Raw genomic sequence first — 23,128 nt, forward strand, 5'->3', positions numbered from 1 at the left:
AGGAGAAGGGTAAAAAGTAGGGTGAATACTAGATGGCGGTATATTTCTAAATATTTTTTTAAAATTACGATTTTAATTGAAATTTCCGACCCCCCGACTTAATTAAACGTATATATAATAAAATCTATTAATTAAAAAAATTAAAAAACTATTGGATGCTGTTTTTGACATCAGAAAATAGCTTTAAATAACTTTACCGAAGTAAAATCGACGCACTAGAACTTTAGAAAGATGAATAAAGTTTTATAAAAAAATCCCATAAAAAAACCATTAAGCGTTAATTGCGTGTCATTAAAGGTTAATTAAACTCGCAATAAAATTTTTTCGCGCGGGTAAAAATTTTTCAAAAAATTTGGAGACTTAGAAAACATCCGAAAAATCAAAAAAAAAAAAAAATTTTTTAGGGGTCCTAAAGGACCCCATTTTTTGTAACGCTATACAACTTGCCCGAGATATCTCGGGCTAAGGGCTGAACGCGTTAATATACTTAATGGGCCAGAAAGCCAAGGAAATTTTAGCATCATTTAGTCTCTCTGAGGAGACAATTCTATTGACTATTCTAAAGTTAAGGCAGCATTCAAAATATATTTTATCTAAACTAAGAATGTTATAAATGAAGATAAAAATTCAATTTCAAGAATAGAATTTACCAGTAAAAAAACATCATTATGTAGTATTGTTAAAACATGCAATTTCCCTGTTTTATTTCAAGACAAAATGATTAGGGACAGAATAGCTTGTGGCATTAGAAGTAAAAAAACATCTTGGAATGTTTGCAACTAGAAATGGAACTAACTCTGGAAAAAGTAATAAACACTGAGAGGCAGGCTGAAACTGAAAAAGCAGCAGGAAGCTTTTAAGAATAATTCTGGGAATAATATATATATGCATTAGGCAAGACCACACATGGGAAGAACATATTTTCAATGCCAGAAGCTATCGACTGTTCATTTACCAGAAACAAACCCTCAAATTCCTGTTATTGGTGTTGAAAACCTATGAAACATACTTAGCTAAATTGTTCTGCATGTAAGGCAGTATGCAATAAATGCAAAAAAGTAGGTCATTACGCTAATGTTTGTAAAGCTAAAGACAGTGTAAATGAAATAGAAGAATCTAATAAAAACTCATTTTTGGGATATGTTAAAGGGTCAAGTAATGTAAACAGTAGTGTTAAGAAATAACCTAATCAGTGGAGTGCAAACATCTTTGTGGGAGACAATCCTTTAAATTTTGAGATTAACACAAGGGCAGATGTCAGTCATACCATGCAACACATGCAATAGAATACTATCTCATGTTAAATTACGAGAAACAAATATACATGACCGTTGAAAGAAAACTCTGGATGGGGATGTTTATGGAGAAGCTAAGAAATAGTAGATTCCTCACCCAGAAGATATATATGTTATCAATAAACGACATCATTCTTTGTTGAGTTGCAAAGAAAGTGAACAGTTAAATCTTATTGAGAAAATATATGAACTAAACTCTGATCCTTTTAAAGAATTCACCAGAAGGGGATTAAGAATTATAGGGATTAAGAAAGTATAGAAGCCCTACCACATTAAATTTAAATCTGAAGCAAAGCCTTATGCCCTGGCTGTTCCTCAAAAGATACAATTTCCCTTGAGATATAAGCTCAAGAAAACTTTGGATGATATGGCAAATAAAGGAGTAATTGAGGCAGTAGATGAAGCTACAGAATAGTGCACTCCAATGGGTTTGGTTCTGAAGTCAGGAAAAATAAGAATTTGCATCAATCAATCTAATTTGAATGAGAACATTGAAGAAAAATGTTTCCCAATGGCATCAGTTGACTTACACTCAGCCAATTCCATAACACAAAAATTTTTAGTATTATTGATGCTAGTGCAAGGTTTTGGCAGATTGTATTGGATTCAGAATCATCTTACTTGACAACATTTATAACACTCTTTGGGAAAGTATTAAAACAAGCCACAACAATAATTATATATTTAAAAAAATATTACAATATTTTGAAGAAATGTTTTGCCTTCTGTCCATCTCAAACCTTCAGGAACAAACAGTCTCCTGCTATAAAAAGATCAACTCTGCCCTTGAGACTGTTTGTTCCTGAAGGTTTGAGAAGGACAGAAGGCATTGTTTCTTCAAAATGAAGATTTAGTGCTTCTTCAAAATATTGTAATATTTTTTAAATATGCCCTTTGGAAAGTTTCAATTTAAATGATTGACATTTGGAAATCTGTGCCAAAAGTATTTCAGGAAAGAATACATGAAACAATACCAGCAGGTCCTGGAATTGTAGAACTAATGGACAAATTTGTGATATTTGGGCCACAGAAGAAGACCATGACAAACATCTGCATGAAGTTCTTAGCAAACTCTAGTCTATGGGATTGACCCAATGTTAAAAACTGTCAGTTCAGAATGAAAGAAGTCAAGTTTCTCAGACATGTAATCTCAAGTGAAGGTACAAAACCTGGATCCCAAGAAAACAGAAGCAATAGCAAAGCTCACAAGTCTTAGCTCTGTCACAGAGCTGAGAAGATTTTTGACCATGAGTGGATTCCTAAATAAATTCAAACCAAGGATAGCTGATGTTGCAAAACTTCCCTACAAATTGTTAAAGAACAACACAGAATGAATGTGAGGGCCAACACAGGAAACTTCATTCCAAGAGAACAAGAATCATCTATGTCAAACTCCAGAATTATCAATATACGATCTGAAGAAAGAAATGCACCCTTCCTGTGGCATATCATCTTAAGATCTTGCCACTATATTGTATCAGAGTAAAAGTGGTTATATGTCTCCAACTTGCTATGTATCTAGGACATTGTTGTCAACTGTTTGGACTTGCAAGAGATTCCACAACTACATAATGGGCAAAGTTGTGCACATTGGAACAGAAACAAACTGCTGACACCAGTTTTCATGTTGAAGCCTTTGGACAATCTTACTCCAGACTGCAGTGAAGAAGCTACAAATGATGAGATAGAAGTATATCATTGTGTACAAACTGGAAAAGCAACTTTTATATGCAGATGTGTTATCCTGTAGCTCCATACCCAAACAGGGAAATGAAGAACTGACAGAAGAGATTGAGGCTTATGTTCAAAATATTATTGAAATCTTTCCTGCATCCAATGAATGGTTAGCAGAAATTGTGTATTTACAACAGAGAGATCCAATTTGCAAAAATACTGATGAAAAATTGTAAAGAAGGATGGTGAAAGAAAAATAAAATACTCGAGATAATACAGGTATTGGGAACATAGAAATTCAATTACCCTCCAAAATAAGATTTTATTTAGAGATGCCAGGATTATCATTCCAGAAAAGCTTAAACAGGTTACACGAAGGCCTTCTTGGAATAACAAAGTGTTGAGTCTGAGCTCGAGAGTGGCTAGACTTATTGGCAAATATTGATTTTAAGATGTCCAATGTGCATTCAATACCAAAAATATCATAAAGAGCCTCTTATCCCAAGCAAATTCCGTGAGAGACCTTAGAAAGTTGTAGGGGTAGATCTTCTAAAACTGAAAAGTCATTAGTATCTCATAATGGTTGACTACTTTTCAAGATATTTTGAATTGCCAGATTGAAAACATTATTGTCATCATCAGTAATGAACCACATGAAATTAATTTTTGCAAGACATGAAATCCCAGAAATTGTACAAAGTGACAATAACACCCAATTTTCCCAAATTGTCAATTCAGAATACCATAAATTTGCAGAAAAATATAAATTTTCAATTATAGCGTCTAGTCCAAAATATCCCCAAAGCAATGGGTTCATTGAATCTATGGTCAAAAATTTTTAAAGTCATTATTTGAAATCTGAGTGGCAAGATCATCATTTATTGCTGCCAACAATGAGATCAACACCATTAGAAAATGGCCATAGTCTGGCAGAATTGTTAATGAGTCAAAGATTGAGAACACCCCTGCCATCAAGCAATCAGCAATTGACACCTTGTTTGATTGATTTTGCCTCAGTAAAAAAGAAGGAGATGGGGAAGATAGGTAAACAGAAAACCTATTTTGATCAATGCAATGGTGCAAAAAATCTTTCACGTTTTGTGATAAGACAACCTATCTAGGTGTCAGATATACAAACATAGAACGATGATGGAGGTTCACCATAGTACACAATCTTACATCATTGAAACCCTGAGAGGCAGGTTCTGCAGGAACTGAATATATTTGCACCCATCACCTTTTCCCCCAGACATTCTCCCAGGAAGATGAACTGCAGATTGTCAATGAGGAGAAATCAACTGAACTATCCAATCAGAATACTCCCAAGGAATAACCTACCAGGATGGAAAACAGCACAGGGCCCAGGAATAAGGAACTTTTTTAACCAATTCCAAAAACCATCAAAACACAACCAGATGAAAAGGACCTTCCCAAAACCCATAGGAAAAAGTACTTGAAAGAACGATAAAGATAAAGATAAAGCCATATTGTAAGCTCCAGGAAGCCAGGAGATGATGAGTTGCTCCATTCGTGTTCAATAAAAATATACTTGTATTACTAGGTCAGTCTGGTCATTAATAATATAAAACCAATTTTAAACAAAAAGGAAGAAATAACCAAATTTCTAGATAATAAGACAAGGATCTTTAAAGTAAACCTAATGGAAGAGTACACAAAGGCTTGTCATCAAAAGACAAAAGTTTTCTGGTTCAACTTATTAATCCTATTGAAACTGCACTTGTATAACTACCAACCCTACAACCATCTAATGCATCTTAACCTTCTTTTGAAAATGTTTGAAAAAAATTTTCACTGAATTAGATGGTTGTATAGTCAATAGTTCTCTGGTTCCCAGACTAAAAGCACATTAAAATGGGAAGACTATATCTCAAATGATGTCAACTGATATTCTTTAATATGAATTGTTTTGACCCATGAAATAACAAAATAAGCATTTCATATTAATTTATTTCATTTAATGTTAACAGATATCATTTAACATTAAATGATATGAAATATTCTTCAAAACACTTTGTTTTAAATGATATACTTCAAATAATAATGAATGACATAGTTTTAACAACCATTGACATCATTCAATTATCTCAATTCAAATCAATGCTTCTGATTACGTTATTTCAAATATCAATTGATATTATTGATATTTTTATAGGGACAAAGAATATATATAAGTACTTTCAGTAATAATTTTGATTATTATTCTTAACTAGAGTATGTATACAATAGATTCAAAAAGTTCCAGGACTAATGCTACTAAAAACACAATTTTTCAAATAAATGAAAATTTATTGTTTATTATTCAACATATATCCCTTCTCTCTTAACACACATTTAAGTATGCTCATACAAATGCTGAAAAGTAAGTGTATAGTCCTTCTGTGGAATCACATTCTACTGAATGGTGTATACATCTTCAAATGGTCTCCTATCAGTGCTGTTTTCAATTTGGGAAAGATGAGTAAGGTGGATGGTTAATCACTGTGACCAATTTTCTACTGAGAAATTGCAAAGTAATGAGCAATGAATGTGCCAGGGTATTGTCATGGAAGAGAAACCATTCTCCTGATTTGCACACTTTTGGTCTAGTCCTGTGAATTCTTTTCAAAAGGTGATCAAGTATTCCTGCATAGAAAGGTCTATTTATAGTCTGGTCAGAAGGCAGTGGATAAGTTCCCTTGAATTGAAAAATGTGATGAGTATCATTTTTATATTTGATTTTGTAGTGCTTACTTTCATTGGTCTGCCTTCTCTTCAGTCATGCCATTTGGCAATTTGACATTTTGTGGATGGACCATACTGGAAACATCACAATTCATCACTTGTGACAATGTTCTGTAAGAAATTCAGATTGTCATTGGCTCATTCAATGAGATTTCATGAAGTTTCCACACACTGTTCCTTTTGCCTGGTATTAATGTGTATGAAATGAACCTGGCACACTTTTTGTCTGCCAAGCACATCATGTATAAGAGTGTAGATACTTCCCATACTGATACAGAACTGTTAAAATAATGTCTTATACTCAGTGTGGACTCATTTGATATTCTTGTCAATCTTGCTTTTGGATGGAACTACTCTGTTGGATCTTCTTCCAATGACTCACAATTAATTTTAAAAAGAACATACATTCAAATACCTTGGTATGACTTAAACAATCTTTTCTGTATGCAATTTGCACCATCAAAAATGTTTCTATGACATTTCTCCTACTTTTAAAACAAAATTTGACTGCAGCTCTTTATTCCATCTTGAAAATTGCAACAATGAAAGAAAACACACAAATTTCAAACCATCACTGCTTATTCCCATTCAGTGAAATTTAAATAAAGGTTAGGGAAAGGTTCATACTAATTAGTTTTAGCAGTGACATGAAGATGGTGCCACTTATATGTCTGCAGCAACAGCAGTCTTGAAACTTTTTGAATGCAGTGAAAAAAATTAAGAGTATCAGTGATTTTCTAATGTCAAAAAGTTTGTATAAAAAATACCTATAGAAAGTCTTGATATAATTAAAATTTATACCAAATTCACTAAATTAATAAAACTGTATAAGAAGTATTTTAAATTTTTAAATAACACATTATTAAGTTATGCTTTGCTAATGCATCTGAATAAAAGTATCATTAAATTCAGAAATGTTTACATTAATATAACTTAATAATAATTATAAGAATTCTTGTTTGTGTAGAAGAAAGCCAGCAATTGAATGGGAAAGGAATTAATTAGATAAGAGAAAGAAATATAGTGGAAAGCCTATAGTGATATGTGATACCTGTCCTTTCTCATCACAATATGTGACACTAGCAGCGTTACAGATGGCAGTGCCGGTGGCTGTACTTGCCATGGCAGAAGAGTGCATCATAGGTACTAGGACGGGAAGTGGGTAGGGTAGGTAATGGTGCAGTGGAGAACACCATCACATGCAGTTAGTGCAGAGCAGTACAAGGGTTTGCAACAAGCAGTGTGATAGGTGCAGAAGTAGCAGTTGTGCCAAACAGGAGAAAGCCATGAAAGAAAGATAGGATACTGATATTAACTTTTTTAGTAATAAGAATGTAGATAATATTAGAAATTCAGTAAACATATAAAGGAATATTCTAAAGATTATATTTCAATATTGGTATTTAAATAAAAAAGTACATGAAAACTTAAATTGATAAAATTAATTCTATTAATTATTTTAACTTATTGATTTTGCATTAAAAAATTACTTAATTGTATGTTATTTTATATACTAATTTAGCATATTTATTGAATAGGCAAATTCTGTTCAAAATATTAATAAAATGATTTATATTTAGATCTAAAAACCTGTATAGGATATTTAATGTTATTTCAATTAAAATAATAAAGGTTTTTAAATAATATGTAATAAATAAATCTCGCATAGAAATCAATATTTTTCTTGTTTGTATATCAAGTAATTTTAGATAATTCACGTTACTGGTTTAAAGTCTAATGTTATGGTTATAAAGTTTTTTATAAATCAGTAAAACTGACTTATCTAAAACTAAATCTATTATTTTTCAAAATATCTATACCCGATTTACAATCATTTTATTAAATTAACACTGTATAAAAATGAATCATTATGAAATTATTATTTTACGTGAAATTTTATCTGGCTATAGAGAAGTACATCTAAAATAGAATACAATAGCTCAATATTAAATAAGCGTGAGACTTACGTTCAGCTTTATACATCAAAATAAAACATAATGTCAAGTATAATTATGTAAATATATTACTCAATAAATTTTTAATATAGATTTACAGAAATTTGTGTGTGATATAATATCAACATTATTTGACACTATGGCTTTTAACTCAATATTGGTTTCAAACTTCTACATTCTATTTTAGCTGCATTCCTATACTGTATATATATTTTTATTTGTTTGTTATTATTATTATTATGATAGTAAAACATTCCAAGTGTACATTTAAAAATATATAATATCAGTTTTTTAACTTGAAAACAATTAACTCAATTCTTTTCTGTATAAAATTTAATCTTTAAAAAATATAAATAGTTATTAGTATAAAATACAGCATAATATATTCATTTGATAATTGTTAAATTTATTTATTATTTGCAATAGAATTTTAAAGTAAAGTTATATATTAATTTTTCGTAATAGTGAATAATTTCAATAATTTGTCAATGAACAAAATATAATTTTTAATATAAACAATGCTAGCTGATACTTAAGAACACAATATTAAGAATAATAAGGAAAAGAAGCTTTTTGTAAGAAATAGAGTCAGATATTACATAATATACTACACAGAAAATTTTTGCAAATTCGAATAATTTTAGACCACATACAGAACATGGATATTTTAAACAATATCACAAAAACTCTTTGAGGATGGCTATCTCTATGGGGTAAAACAAAGCTTATTGTTCAAAGTTATATACTGGATGATGGTAATTAATATAAAATATATACAATATAATTAATATGCTATATATAAGATGACTCCAAATCCAGTAGTAAGATACCTATTAGCTCAAAAACTATAAAACTCGGTAGGTATGTACATCAGAGAATGTATGGAAGACATTTATGAAGTAAAAAACTCTTTGACACATGGATTGCTGGTAATCATATAGTAACATCAAAGTCCCTATAAAAGACAGATGTGTTGCTATCTGATATCAGCTGTGATTCAGATAATCCAGCTCACTGTTTCAATGCACAATGGAATTCTCCATACATTATTATTTCTGTAATAGAACTGCTTCAAATCTGTTTTGCAAATGAGAGGATTATTGGTCACTATTTCCTTTTAGCATAGTCAGCTAATGCAAAACTCAACCAATGCAATATGCTTCCTGCCTAAATCAGATGGCACTATGATAATGCACTCTCTTGTGGTGGAAATTTGAAAAATGTAGTTACAAACATGTGTACTTATGTAGACGCAATGAACACAGTCTTAAGATATAATTTTATTTCCTGTCATTTTTGCAGAAGACTTTTTTGTAGAAAATCCATTAGAGCAGGGATTAAATTAAAATAAACAGGCCATTTTTGTAAAGTTACTCATCTGTATTACATCGCCTTTGATCATTTTTTAAAATGTCATTAAAATTTAATTTTATAAAAATGTATTTGTATCAATACAATTTTATAACAATGTATGTTTTATATTAAAAATAAAAGTATTAATGCAAAAATTTTTACAATCTCTCTAATGTTTATTGCAAAATAAAAAGTACATGCAAGATTTACTGTCATCAACATAGGACGTAAGAGAACTGATAAAAATCAACATAAACATATTAACTTAATGGCTTTTTTTGGCTTAATGACCAATGAAAAATGATTAATGCTTTTTGCTCATGCTGGGCAGGACTACTTGGTAGTTGCAAGCCTGTAGCAAATCTTACTTTTTTATTAGTGAAGAAGAAAAAATAGAATCAAGAACATGTTTACCACAAGCTTGGAATAAACCGGCAACTTTAAAAAAAAAATACAAACAAGCAACAAGGCTTAGTCACATTTTTGGAGCAAGAGAAAGATTGGAAAACAAATCAACACATATCTCCAGCTGATCCAAATATAGTATACTGATAGAAAACTCTTCAGATATTATCTGCTTAATGAAAAATGTATTGTACAGAAATGCCATGGCTATACTGTTCTTCAGATGACATTATCAGAGACAGTGACAGACATTACTGTTTATTTATATCCATCAAACCTTAGGAATGCTTTTATAATTAATAAAGATGGACAAATCCTCCATACAGATTTAATCTATGCGTATCTTCTGTGTTTTTTTTTCATTCAAAAAAAAATATAAAAAAACTACTCCTGTGGTATTACTATAAAACATATTGCATCCCACTACACTACAAATATTTTGTTTCTTTATTCCAGAAGAAAATTCACTGATTTTGCCATGTTAGCTCAGTTGTAACTCTGTTGTTTGCAACTACAAAGTTCACTATTTTACCACAAGAGATCTCCATCAGTAGCACAAAACTTATAGGCAAGGAGCCTATTGTTTTTGAGCTTTCTCAAAAGTCAATGGTTAATTTAATAACATTTTTATAAGAATAAAATTTTAATTCACATTAAAAATGATAATGAACATATATATTTTTTATTTAGTTTTACATTGTGTCCAAAGAATTCACAACTCTTTTACAACTCCTTTTTATTATATTTTAAACTAGAAGTGACATGTTCCAACATTATCCTTCTCTTCAGACCATATGTATACTTCAAGTACTACATTCATTGCCTGTGAATGTGAACAAAATAATATTTCAAGTAGAATATAATTATCTTACAACTAACTAACTATAAGCATTTTTATCTCAATCATGTTTCTCATTAATGATACATTATTTTTTTAGAAATTTTTCCAAATGTATTGATGGATAATGACAAAAAATGGTCTAAATACAGGGCTGGTGCTACCATATTGGTAAACTGGGCCTATGACCAGGGCAGAAAATTTTCATAAATGTATACAAAATTTTCAGGTGTATTATTTTTTTTAATATTTTATTTATTTTTATTTATATTATATGGCACAAGTTGAATATTGATTGATGGAGCAAGGAGCACTTTTATTTTGAAATGCCATATCAATTAGAAGTTTTTTCATTTTACATAGGGGATAAAGTGTGTCCAATGTGAATCTTGCCCTGGGTAGCATAAACTCTAATGCCAGCTCTGGCCATACACAATAATATAATATAGGTATGTGTGTAGGATTTTTAAGAATAGAGTTTAATAAAAAAAATTACTTTTTTCATTAAGTTTTTGCAAGTCTAATGTCTATTTAATAAAATTGCAGTGCAGTTATTGGACAATATAAAATAATTTATTCTAATCTAAGCAGTTAGACAGCTGTCTTATACTAACATTTACTAATAATTACAATAATTAAATAAAATTATTAAATTTAATTCAAAATAATACCTAGCAAAATTGAAACTAAAAATAAAGAACTTTTTAGCATTATTTTTAAAACTCTAATATTGCTGGTCTGGAAGTTCTGTCAAACTGATGAGGGTTCAGTCTGAAATAGTGATTCCACCTGTCCGGTTTTCACCCGGACAGTCCAGGAATTGACTCACTGTCCAGATAAACTATTAATTTTGTCCTGGAATGTAGTATAAATTGTGAAATTACAATGAAACAAAGTTCTTTCAAATATTTTTATAAATTTACACCATTTGAACAGCGAAAGACCTCACATTTACTGAAACTCATCTGCCATTCCGCCATGTTACGCTGTTTACGCCAATGTGTGACACGCAACCTGCCTCTCGACCTTTTTTTCTTTTTTTGCTTGTACAGTACAGTACATCTGTACATGTCTTCTATGGAGCTAAATTATCTCTTCTTTCTTTCTTAATTTAGGTTATATACGTTACTTCTACACAAGTACCTAGTCCCTAACTGTAACTGATTTAGAACCAGCAGGCATGTTATTCTTCGCATTGTAAAATGACATTGCGCATGCGTCAGGAACTTCTGTTCAAACAAACCTGACCTGCCGTCTGGGTCAGCGATTTTATAAAGGTGGCAACACTAGTCTGAAATGCATCTTTAACAAACTGACAGCAATAAAAAACTTCTAAAACCAGGGGCAAATCATTGTGGCGATATGCCATATTGTTGTATATATATATGTAGCGTTAAGCCTAGTATTAAGTTTCGTTAATCCTTTGTTCTATGTCTGTTCTTCGAATTCTCTAACGGTCTTTCCTTCCGGCTGGTGAGAACGAAATTTCATAGAATAACACCGGAAACAAGGTGTGAAACAAAAACCCTGAGGCAAGTCAGGGAGCATGGGTGAGGCATTCCGAAGCTAGCGTCGAGAAGAAGCGGACGAAAAAGAAAGTGGTCGTCGTCACGGATCGAGACAAAGTGCCGAGGTCGTCTACAGAAAAAGAACTGACATAGACGAAAACAAGAAGAACTGAGAGTTTAGCGATATAGACTCTTTCATTTGATCGGAGCGATTGAAAAGGACAACTACAAGTGACTGCGATAGAAGTCCCCATTTCGTCAAGAGTGAAGACCAGACAAGAAAGCAACACTGGGTACCCAGCATTTTTTTCTTCTATTCTTACCCTTTGTTCTTCCCTCTCCTATTTTCTTTTAGATTATAAGCTAGTTTAAGATAGTTTAAGTTAACCCGTATTACCTCTGTGAGAGCTACAAACAAAGACCATTGTCGCGTAAACGCATCAATCCCCTTTGTATGTACACAGTTTTACCGCACTGACTAGATACAGTTGTATATATCAGCGGTGTATAGTTGGGATCACGAAGTATATAGTGTATAAAGGACCACGTGAAATAATAATAAAATATTATTCTTTTGTGTAAAATTTCGTATTTTTTTTGTTCGTCCTCATGTACACTACAATGGCGTCCGCGACAGGATCCCAACTGTGAAGAGGTATACGGGCCACACGTGTTATAGGGTTAATTTGTGTTATATCTATTCTTGTGTTGTGTAATTATTATATATTATTAAGATTAGTGTAACAATAATGGACGGCCAAGTCGGTAGTTCAATTGGCAGTAACGGAATGAGCCCCGCTCAACCTTTGGTGGTGACGGGCTTTCTAGGGATGATCCCTATATTTACGGGAACTCAGGGGGACACCGTAAATGTGAAACAGTTTTTTTGAACTATAGAAAATATTGCCCAGCTTGCCGGGTGGAATGATGAAGTCAAAGTTGCCGTCCTGCAATCGAGGCTGAAAGGAGAACCGCTGACGACATTCATGTGTCTCCTTGACCAATACCCCGGGTCGTACGAAGACATTAAGAATGACTTAATAAAGTGCTTCAAGAAAAGAGAAGCTGGAGACAAAGATATTTTGGACCAACTTTTAAGTTTAAAGCAAGGACAAAATGAATCTGTAACGGAATTTTCAATCCGCACAAAAACTCTGTTGGCAAGGGCCATTAGTGATAACGACAAATTGAGATCGTTTACGGACGATATAATTAAGGAAAGATTTGTAAAGGGACTGAAAGGTAATTTGAAGGGAAATGTATTGAGAAGGGCCCCTAAGACCCTCGAAGAGGCGTTTGTTATAGCCGAGGGCGAGGAAGCGATAGGACTTGAATGCGATCATCGTTTTGAACGTAAAAACGTAAACGTGGGGATAGAGGAAGAATCGGATGCCATAGTAGGCAAGAGCAGTGATAGGATAGTTAGGGGAAATAAAGATGACGATAGAATTAGGGAATTGGAGAAGAAAGTCGAATCACTGGTTGAGGCCGTGAATAAGATGGCGAATAGAGACGAACAGAAGAGCAAAGTTGTAGGGAAAAGGTGTTTCACGTGCGGAGAGATAGGTCATTTCGCTCGAAATTGCCCGGAACGTAGAAAAAATCATTTAAACTTGTAGAGGAGCGTAACACTGGTCAGCATAACGTTCCTTTCATAAATGTGAGACTGGCCGAAAAAGTAACTAAATCGCAAAGAGGTCTTCCGCTAGTGGTAGGAAGAATAGAAGGCGTGAAGTGTCACTTTCTTATAGATACAGGGGCGGAAAAATCTATTATAAATTCTAAGGTGATAAGGGGTATATCGAACCGGAACATAGCACGTGCAACAGCAGACGGTGAAGGCTTGGGAATCAGGGGGATAAACGGTGAAGTGACAGAGTGTGAGAAATTAATACGTGCAAAAGTGGAGTACAGGAATCAGGCGTGTAAAGTGAGGATCGCGTGTATGCTATTACCGGGACACGTAGAATACGAAGGTATTCTAGGGATGGATGTAATTGGGGAGATCTATAAGGTCATAGATAGTATGAGAGTATCCATGGAGGAGAAAACACGTGGTTGTAGCGCGTATATAGATGTACACGATGAATTGACGAGCGATTCAAATATAGTAATTAAAGGGTTAGAAGGTTTAAGTTCGGAAGAGAAGAAAAAGGTGCATGACATATTCAGAAAACACCCAGGTTGCTTCGCCGAACGCGTCGAGGAATTAACGGGTATGATAGGCGAGTCCCACAAACCGATCGTTGATCAGGACAGACCGGTAAACGTGCGGCAATATCGCATTCCCGAATGCCACTTGCCTAAGTTGAGAGAACTGACTGATGCGTACCTAAAAGCGGGGATAATCGAAGAAAGTTCGTCCGCGTGGAATTCCCCAATCCACGTCGTAGAAAAGGAAAATGGGGAGATCAGGATGACGCTCGACCTGAGGCGCGTGAATGAGGTCACTACAACCCAGGAATTCCCTATAGCCAGAGTAGACGAGATACTAAGTAAGTTTCATGGGAGCAAGTACTTCTCAGTCCTAGATTTAAAATCTGGCTATTTTCAGATAAGCTTAGATAAATCTGTTAGGCATGTTTTTGCATTTTCGACTCCCTGGGGTAAATTTCAAATGTGCCGTCTCCCGCAAGGCGCGAAGAATAGCGGGAGGTTCTTCCAGGCGGTAATGTCTAAAGTGTTAGCCCGTTTTGTTGGCATAAATTGCTATGTATTCCAGGACGATATAGTACTTTTCTCTAAATCACTCCACGATCACATATCTCTCCTGGATGAGGTGATAGGGACATTGGACAAAACGAACTTGAAATTACATCCCACAAAAAGTTCTTTTATTGTCAGGCAAGTTAAATATCTAGGCCACGTTATAAGTCAGGAAGGGATACTCCCGGATGTCGACAATATGAAGGCGATACTCGAATTGGAACCCCCTTGTAGTGTGAAAGGAGTGCGAAGTTTTCTCGGGATGGTGGGATTTTTTAGGAGCTTTGTACCTAAGTTCTCAGATCTTGCGCTCCCGCTAACTAAATTAACTAAGAAAAATGCAAGGTTTGCGTGGGATGCCGACTGTCAAGATAGTTTTGAAAAATTTAAAAGCATACTATCGAAACCCCCATTATTGAAACACCCAGATTTTGGGTCCCCCTTTCATTTATATTCTGATGCGTCGGACTATTGTGCAGGCGCAGTGTTAGGACAGAGGGAGGATGGTGAATTCTATCCGGTGGGATATTTCAGCCGAAAATTCGTAGGTGCCGAGAAAAATTACTCAACAATCGAAAAAGAATGTTTGGCCATAATATTATCGCTGCGTCACTTCAGGCCGTTAATTCTTGGATACAGAGTCGAGCTGCACACAGATCACAAGCCTTTGATCTTCATCGGCAATATGAGAAACCATAACAAAAGGATCATGAGGTGGTCAACAGAGATCGCTGATTATGATGTAAGGATAAACCACGTAAAAGGAAAACGTAATGAAGTTGCGGATTTACTATCACGGCCAGATTATGGTAATAAGAAGTTAGAGAAAGATGTGAGCAGTAACGTCATTGATAATAAGGAACTATGGCGGCAGGTAGTGGAATCGCAAGAGAGAGATGACTTCCTAATGAAGTTACGTAACAATTGTAAAAGAACTGACAATCAAGGGGTTACAAGTGGTGTTCAACAGCCTGAATTCCAACTTGACGGTGAGGTTGTTATGAATGTAAAACCAGGAAGAATGGGGCTTAGGAGGTGGGCCCGTGTGTGTGTAGGGAGAGATATGATTGATCGTGTGATATGGTCCTTCCATAGCTCTACCCTGTCTGGCCACCTTGGGGTCGAGAAAACATGTAATATAATCGATAGATATTACTATATAAAAAATTTAAAAAATCATGTCAAGCGTGTAATCAGGGGCTGCAAAACCTGCCAGCAGCATAATTTACACAGAGGCCGAGCCCCATTTCAAGAAACTGAGACCGCTGATTTTCCCCTCCAGAAAGTGGCTACAGACATCATAGGCCCACTTCAGACATCCCAGAAAGGGAATAGATTCATATTAACCATAGTCGATATTTACACCCGCTATGCTGAAGCAATCCCCATCTCTAATCAGTCTGCTCAGGAGATTGCTGATAAAATTTTTGACCATATTATATGTCGGTATGGTTGCCCCAACGTCATTATATCTGACAGAGGGGCAAATTTTACTTCTGGTTTGTTCCAGGGAGTATGTAATGAATTAACAATTAAACATAATGTTACGACCGCTTATCGCCCGTCCTCAAATTCCGTATGCGAACGTTTTAATAAAACCATATGTGGTATTATTGCCCGGATATCAAAGGGCGACAATCGTAATTGGGACAGTTTCATTCACCCTGCTGCGTTCGCTTACAACAACTCAACCCATTCAGCGACTAATGAATCTCCAGCCTTTCTCCTGTATGGGTTTGACCCTCGTTTTCCTAGCGCGTTCCCAGAAGAAAATGTTGGGGATGTAGAACGCCAAGAAAGAGGTCCTGAATTTGTAGATAAGTTGAATGTGTTAAGGAGAACTGCTTACGAATTGGGGAGAAAGCGGAACCGAAAAAACAGAATAAGAGAAAACGACGGCAAAAGAATTAGTGTGTGGAAAGAAGGTCAGAAGGTGTGGTTGCTTCGAAAGGGTAAGCAGAGAGGTACGGGAAAATTTTCCCCAAAATATTTAGGGCCGTATAGGATTATTCGTGTGTTAGGCCCTGTAACAGTTGAACTTGGTAGTAATCGTATAAAGGAAAAATTGGTGGTGCATACCGACCGCCTAAAACTATGCTACTCCCCAGTATATAAAGAAAGTAAGAGAATAGCTCCTCGACATCGCGAAATGCGGGAAGCACCAGTCGAGGAAGAGGAATTGGAAGTTGGGGATCCATATGAATACCTGAGGATGGGGACACCCAACAGAGAACCAAGATCAGGTGTAGGAAACCACCAATCGAGAGAACAGGAGGGTAATAACGAGAAAAAAATTGTTAATAGTAATAAAGATGTGATAAGTCAACACCCGTATAATCTTCGTGGGTGTAAAATAGATTACCGTAAGTTGCATTACGGAGTTTGATTCTTAAGGGGGGGCATATGTGGCGATACGCCATATTGTTGTATATATATATGTAGCGTTAAGCCTAGTATTAAGTTTCGTTAATCCTTTGTTCTATGTCTGTTCTTCGAATTCTCTAACGGTCTTTCCTTCCGGCTGGTGAGAACGAAATTTCATAGAATAACACCGGAAACAGAGGTGTGAAACAAAGGCCCTGAGGCAAGTCAGGGAGCGTGGGTGAGGCATTCCGAAGCTAGCGTCGAGAAGAAGCGGACGAAAAAGAAAGTGGTCGTCGTCACGGATCGAGACAAAGTGCCGAGGTCGTCTACAGAAAAAGAACTGACATAGACGAAAACAAGAAGAACTGAGAGTTTAGCGATATAGACTCTTTCATTTGATCGGAGCGATTGAAAAGGACAACTACAAGTGACTGCGATAGAAGTCCCCATTTCGTCAAGAGTGAAGACCAGACAAGAAAGAAACACTGGGTACCCAGCATTTTTTTCTTCTATTCTTACCCTTTTGTTCTTCCCTCTCCTATTTTCTTTTAGATTATAAGCTAGTTTAAGATAGTTTAAGTTAACCCGTATTACCTCTGTGAGAGCTACAAACAAAGACCATTGTCGCGTAAACGCATCAATCCCCTTTGTATGTACACAGTTTTACCGCACTGACTAGATACAGTTGTATATATCAGCGGTGTATAGTTGGGATCACGAAGTATATAGTGTATAAAGGACCACGTGAAATAATAATAAAATATTATTCTTTTGTGTAAAATTTCGTATTTTTTTTGTTCGTCCTCATGTACACTACATCATGACCAAAATTTTTGGGCATGCTGAAAGTTATAATAAAAATGATAGGCCTATCTCTCGCACTAAACAATAGGCAGAAACGTTATTTGGTGTGAATAAAAAAGTATGGACTATTATAAAGCCCATTATATCTACACATGAAATATATTATAATGAAAAAGTATTAAAAATTTATGATGATAATTCAATTTTTGTGGGTCCTTGACACTGGGGGCCCATGGCTTAAGCCCTATTAATCTTTATGTAGATCCACCCTGTACACAATACATGTATGCTGACTGGGTACCGCAAGCTTCCGATACAATCTGGCCATGTTAAATGTTTCGAATGACGTCATGCATGCGCACTTGTTTGCTGCGGCAAACCTCTGCACGAGCAAGCAACTGAGTTCCTGCAAGCATTGCACTGACTTAAAATGGCTAGCTGCTAGCTGCCAATGTAAAAGCAAACACAAATGATAAAAGAGTTTATATGTTAGAATAAATTACTATTGGCATTAGAATAAATTACTTTGTTCTCATATAAAAAGTATATTGACAGTCAAAACTTTCTCTTAAGCATGTGGTGCATGCTAAGCAAACACAGAGAATTCACCTGTCTTAAACAGTTAGTTGCTTTACTCCTTATGTGATTGCATCCAAATAGTGTACCACATTACTTGTGAATAAGCCTTTAACCTTAATAACAAGTATATACAGATTTTGATACTCATTGAAGGATCTAATGTAGAAATTAATTTTACAGTAATTAAATTAACAATTGTGTAAAATTTAAAATATTAAACAACTTTCAATCAGAGTTTGCATTAGCAAAGACAATAGCTTACTACAGTGGTGTACACATACAAGCATGCATTTGTATATTATCTTTGCTAACATGCATTTGAAGATGCCTCATTTGTATTGTTTGGTACTTAGACTTAACAAAGTGGCAACTGAGAAATCCCTCTGAAATACTGAAAAATTTACTCCTGTATTCACTGACCACCTGTAATTTAATTGCAGATATTTATGAACTATATTAATATGTAATGTAAAGTGTAAAAATAAATATGATTTACTGTTTTTATTTTATGACTAATTTTCTTAGTCCAGTAATAATAATAAAATACACATGGAAAAATTGAACAGAAAATAATTACAGGGTAAATGGATTTCAACTTGTAACTGGAATTTTACAAAATATAAAATACATTATCTACTTCAAGACTTAACCATCACACTCTTTCAAATTGTCTTTCAAGCACAGATAACACAGGTAACTTGTGGATTATCTGTATGAAATTACAGTATTAGTGACTTTAAAGATTGAATCATTTACACTTTAAGAATGGAGTACAATCCACTACAAGTTAATTTTGTTAGATGATGTTATACTGTTGTATATGAACTAACTAATTTCTTTATCTTGAAACTTGTTAGTTCAAGTTTCAAGATAATTGTATTCTATTTGAAATAGAATATTAGTTTATTTGTATCCTCTTAAATTTATAGGCAATGAATATAATTAATGTATGTTTATATATGCATTAGTCTAAAGAGAACAATAATGCCAAATGTCACTTCTAGTGTAAAATGCAAATAAAAAGTTGCAAAGTCTTTGGATAAGATATTCACAAATTACACACTTCAAATTTGTGAATAGTATTAAACTAAATTAAATGCTAAATAATTTCTTCACTGTAATTTTGTGTAAATAATGCATTGGTTATATTTCACAGATTGATTTAATGCCATCATTTGTTTGCCTCTGAAATTGGCACTAAATCAAATGTAGTGCTAAACATAAGAATCTCAAATAATAAGAATTACAAGTAGTAATGAGGACTATATACAAGTTTGAGTTTGAAACTTGCATGATTTAATGATAATGCTATTTGTAATGCAAAATTTTACATTTAGTAATTCATAGGTACTGTTCCCTATTTAATATTTATAGAGATGTATTCACAAATATTCATTGGCACTTTATGAGGACAACACTATTTAGGGGCATTATATAGAAGTTTGATTATATATTATTAATTGTTAATACAGTTAAATTTGATTAAAATCTAAATTAATTATTTTAACACATTAAAAAAATATATATTATCATCTAAATTTTTTTGTACTTACATGAAACTGGTACAAAAGGCTGCTGAACTTGCATGGCTAGTGCCTGTTGGTATGCCGCAGTGGATGGTTGATAAACTGGTATTCCACTTTTATCTAGTGCTGGACGCTTAGTGTAGGGCACCATACCGGGAAATGCCTGGAAAAGGGTGCCACACACACCCTGCTCAGCACTGGGAATCTAAAGACCATGGCAATATGCTAATGACATATATGATATCTAATGCAGTGTTTAAGGCTTACAACAAGTAATATTAAACTTGATGTAAGAATCCTAAACACTGTAAGAATTAAAAATCATTTGTATAGAATAATACATTGAAAATAAACATAACATTTAAATGAATATAAATTAAAACAAGGATATGCGTTTTAAAAATATTTCAAAAATTATATTGTTTTCAATTATTTTATAAATAAAATGAAACATATTTTTATAAATACAGCACAAATATTAATTGAAATTTCTTATATTAATTTATTGTCTCCAACTTTATTTCTGAGAAAGCTCAGAAATAAAGTTAATATTACTAAAACAATATTCTTATTTTACATATTAATTCTATCTAACAGAATAGGATCATGTATAATACATGTATAACAACATTATATATATTGTATGTGTGTATATGTATACATATATAAAATTATATATTACAATGATAAATAGGAATGGGTTTTAGACTTAGAAAAATCTATTTTATAAGCTAAAAGTTCAACTTGTATTAATTAAATTCAATTATATTTTAATGCAGGTGTAGTTAGAATTTATTTAAACACAATTAAGTTCTCCCAAAGAAGAACAGTGTCCCAAGTTTGAATACCCACATTTTACAGGAAATGGAATTTTGAAGTGTTCTTTGAATAACAAATTGATTTACAGTAATTACAGTGATTTGCTCAATACACATTACAAGTGGGTTTACAAACCCCCACTTGTAATGTGTATTGAGCAAATTTGCATCCTCTTGTGTGAACCTATTGATGAGATGTTTGTTTTTTTCTGGGAAGGTAACACTTTTTTAAAAATACCATCCAAACAATGGATGAGTTTAACAAGTTAATCTCTATAATCACTGTTAGCAACAAAGTCAGACCTCACCAAACTTTCAATAAATGATACAGGTTTTATTTAATGATATTGTTGAAGTTCCATCAAATCATTGAGTTTCCTTTGCTTTGTAAGTAAAATTTCCCTTATAAGTTCATTATAACATTTTTGTGTAGATGTGTTGCTAAAAAGATCATGTTTTTTTTAGCAAAGTAAATGTTTGCATTACTTTTCCATCCATATTGTATACTTCACTAACTTCATAGTTATGGCTGGCAGAAAAAAATAAAGATTTTGCATTCTTTCCATTCACAATGATTTCTTCTTTTTTCCCTTGAAGTTCAGCATTTCCTTCTGAAGCACCTGGCTTGTCAGGTTCACACTCCACTATGTTTTACTGAGCTACCAACTTGTACTGCCTTAAGGTGCCCAAGTCATGGTGGCTCATTTGATCATCATCCCAAGTCTGAGAATAGAGATGATGTTCAATTGTCCCCAAAGTTCTGATATTATTTACAACCCCATCAAGCCTGAATTGGGATATGGTTCTGCAGGAGATGCATGTTGGCATGCAAAGCTTACAATCAGCATAATCAGGAAATTGTGAGTTACTGACTTGGGTTATTAAATTTACCAGTGATCTTAATTTTTAATAGTCAAACTTGAATGTTCTTAGAATTAAAATTTTATAACTTTAAATGAATTTAATCAAAAAATCATTTAATTCATTCTAACAATATTGAAAAAATTATTTAATATTTAACTTGAAAAAGATATAAATCAAATAGAGAAAGAACTGAGAAAAATAATTTATTTATGAAATGTTTTAAATAAAGTTATTATTTTAAAATCGTTAATATTATGAATTATTCTTTTCCTTTTTGAAATAAACTAAATATCTATTATATATTAAATAAGATTAAAAGTATTGAGATAGAGTTGAATTCATAAGAACTTGCAAAATATAAAACTGATTAGTGTGTGCAAGATTTTATATTAATATATTTCTAGATGAATTAAAACTTTATATTTGATAACAAAATTATCAAATATTAATTTTTAGATGATTCAATCATTATTTTTATGCAGTATTTGTATCAAACCACTAATTTCTATATTATCTGTTGATATAAAAAAAAAAAACTAAAATTCAGTTCTTAAGTCAACAGTTTAAAATGAGTTTAATTGAACAGATTAAAAACAGTTTAATTAAGTAACTAATGTTTAAAAGAAATTCTTTGGTTATAGTTAATTAACAATAAGAAAATAATTTGAAATATTAATTATTTTAACTCCTTTCTAATGTTTAAAATGCTTTCAAGATAGCATTATAATGCAACTTTAAAAAGAATAGTTATTACTTATGCATAAGAGCATGGAAATAGAACTGACAAACATTACTTGTTTTATGGCATTTGTATTGTTTTGTAACTGCACTGTTGTTATGTTATAGTATATTATTGTAGGTTGTACAGTCCTTATGTTAATAAACTCTGCTTGCAATAGGGCACTGTTAGAAAATTTTAAAATGGGTGTCACCTGTCCCAATGGTCCAAAACTACTCTGGAGTATGAACAGCAATGTGTGGTAAGGAAATAGGAATAAAGAGGATGGAACTCTTGGTTCTAGGATTGACAGGAATGATTGGAAGGAAGGATGGCAAAGTTTAACAATAAGAAGTGACTAGTCAAGATCACATCTATAGAAAGAAGCAGACTTAAGTTTTTAATGTAGAAGATTGTCTAGTGCAGGGCTGGCAAACCTTTTCGAGCCCACGTGCCATCATACAGTAAGCATACTTAGCTTTAAAGACGTTTGTGTGTGTCAAAGCTTTAGATTTCAAATAACGATATTTAAATAAATTAAATGAATATACTTTAATTAGAATATATGTAAAAAAAATTGATTTAAAAAAGATCAGGTGATAAACTGAAAGAATGACTGAAAAAAACAAATGATAAATGAAAATCGTATGATATGTTACATGCCAGATGATTTCTCCTTACATGCCACTTTGGGTGCATGTGAGCCATAGGTTTGCCATCCTTCCTGGTTTATTGTGTGTGTGTGTGTGTGTGTGTGTGTGTGTGTGTGTGTGTGTGTGTGTATATCAACAGACACAAAACTTTGTTGCAAGTTTCATAAATTCTACCATATAATACATATTATATGGTAGAATTTATATATACATATATTGTTAAAAATTGAGAAATTTTTTTCCTCTTTCTTCTACAACTATCGGTTTTGTAATACATTTAATCCCACTAGCTAAATGAGTATCTCCTATTTATCCCCTTTATTTTT

The 23,128-nt window shown here is 33.2% G+C and overlaps 1 protein-coding gene across 5 annotated transcripts in view; it reads right to left on the reverse strand.

Moving 5' to 3' along the window:
• LOC136968563 (muscleblind-like protein 1) overlaps positions 1–23,128 on the reverse strand; it is a 194,829-nt gene that overhangs the window by 10,063 nt on the left and 161,638 nt on the right. For all 5 annotated transcript variants that reach the window (XM_067262575.1, XM_067262589.1, XM_067262581.1 and 2 more), the window contains one exon: positions 19,777–19,954. In XM_067262575.1, the coding sequence (XP_067118676.1) occupies positions 19,777–19,954 (178 nt within the window). The remainder of the gene's footprint in view (positions 1–19,776; positions 19,955–23,128) is intronic.

Source organism: Centruroides vittatus, unplaced genomic scaffold, assembly GCF_030686945.1.
Source record: "Centruroides vittatus isolate TY-2023 unplaced genomic scaffold, ASM3068694v2 contig_1033, whole genome shotgun sequence".
NCBI lineage: Eukaryota > Metazoa > Arthropoda > Arachnida > Scorpiones > Buthidae > Centruroides > Centruroides vittatus.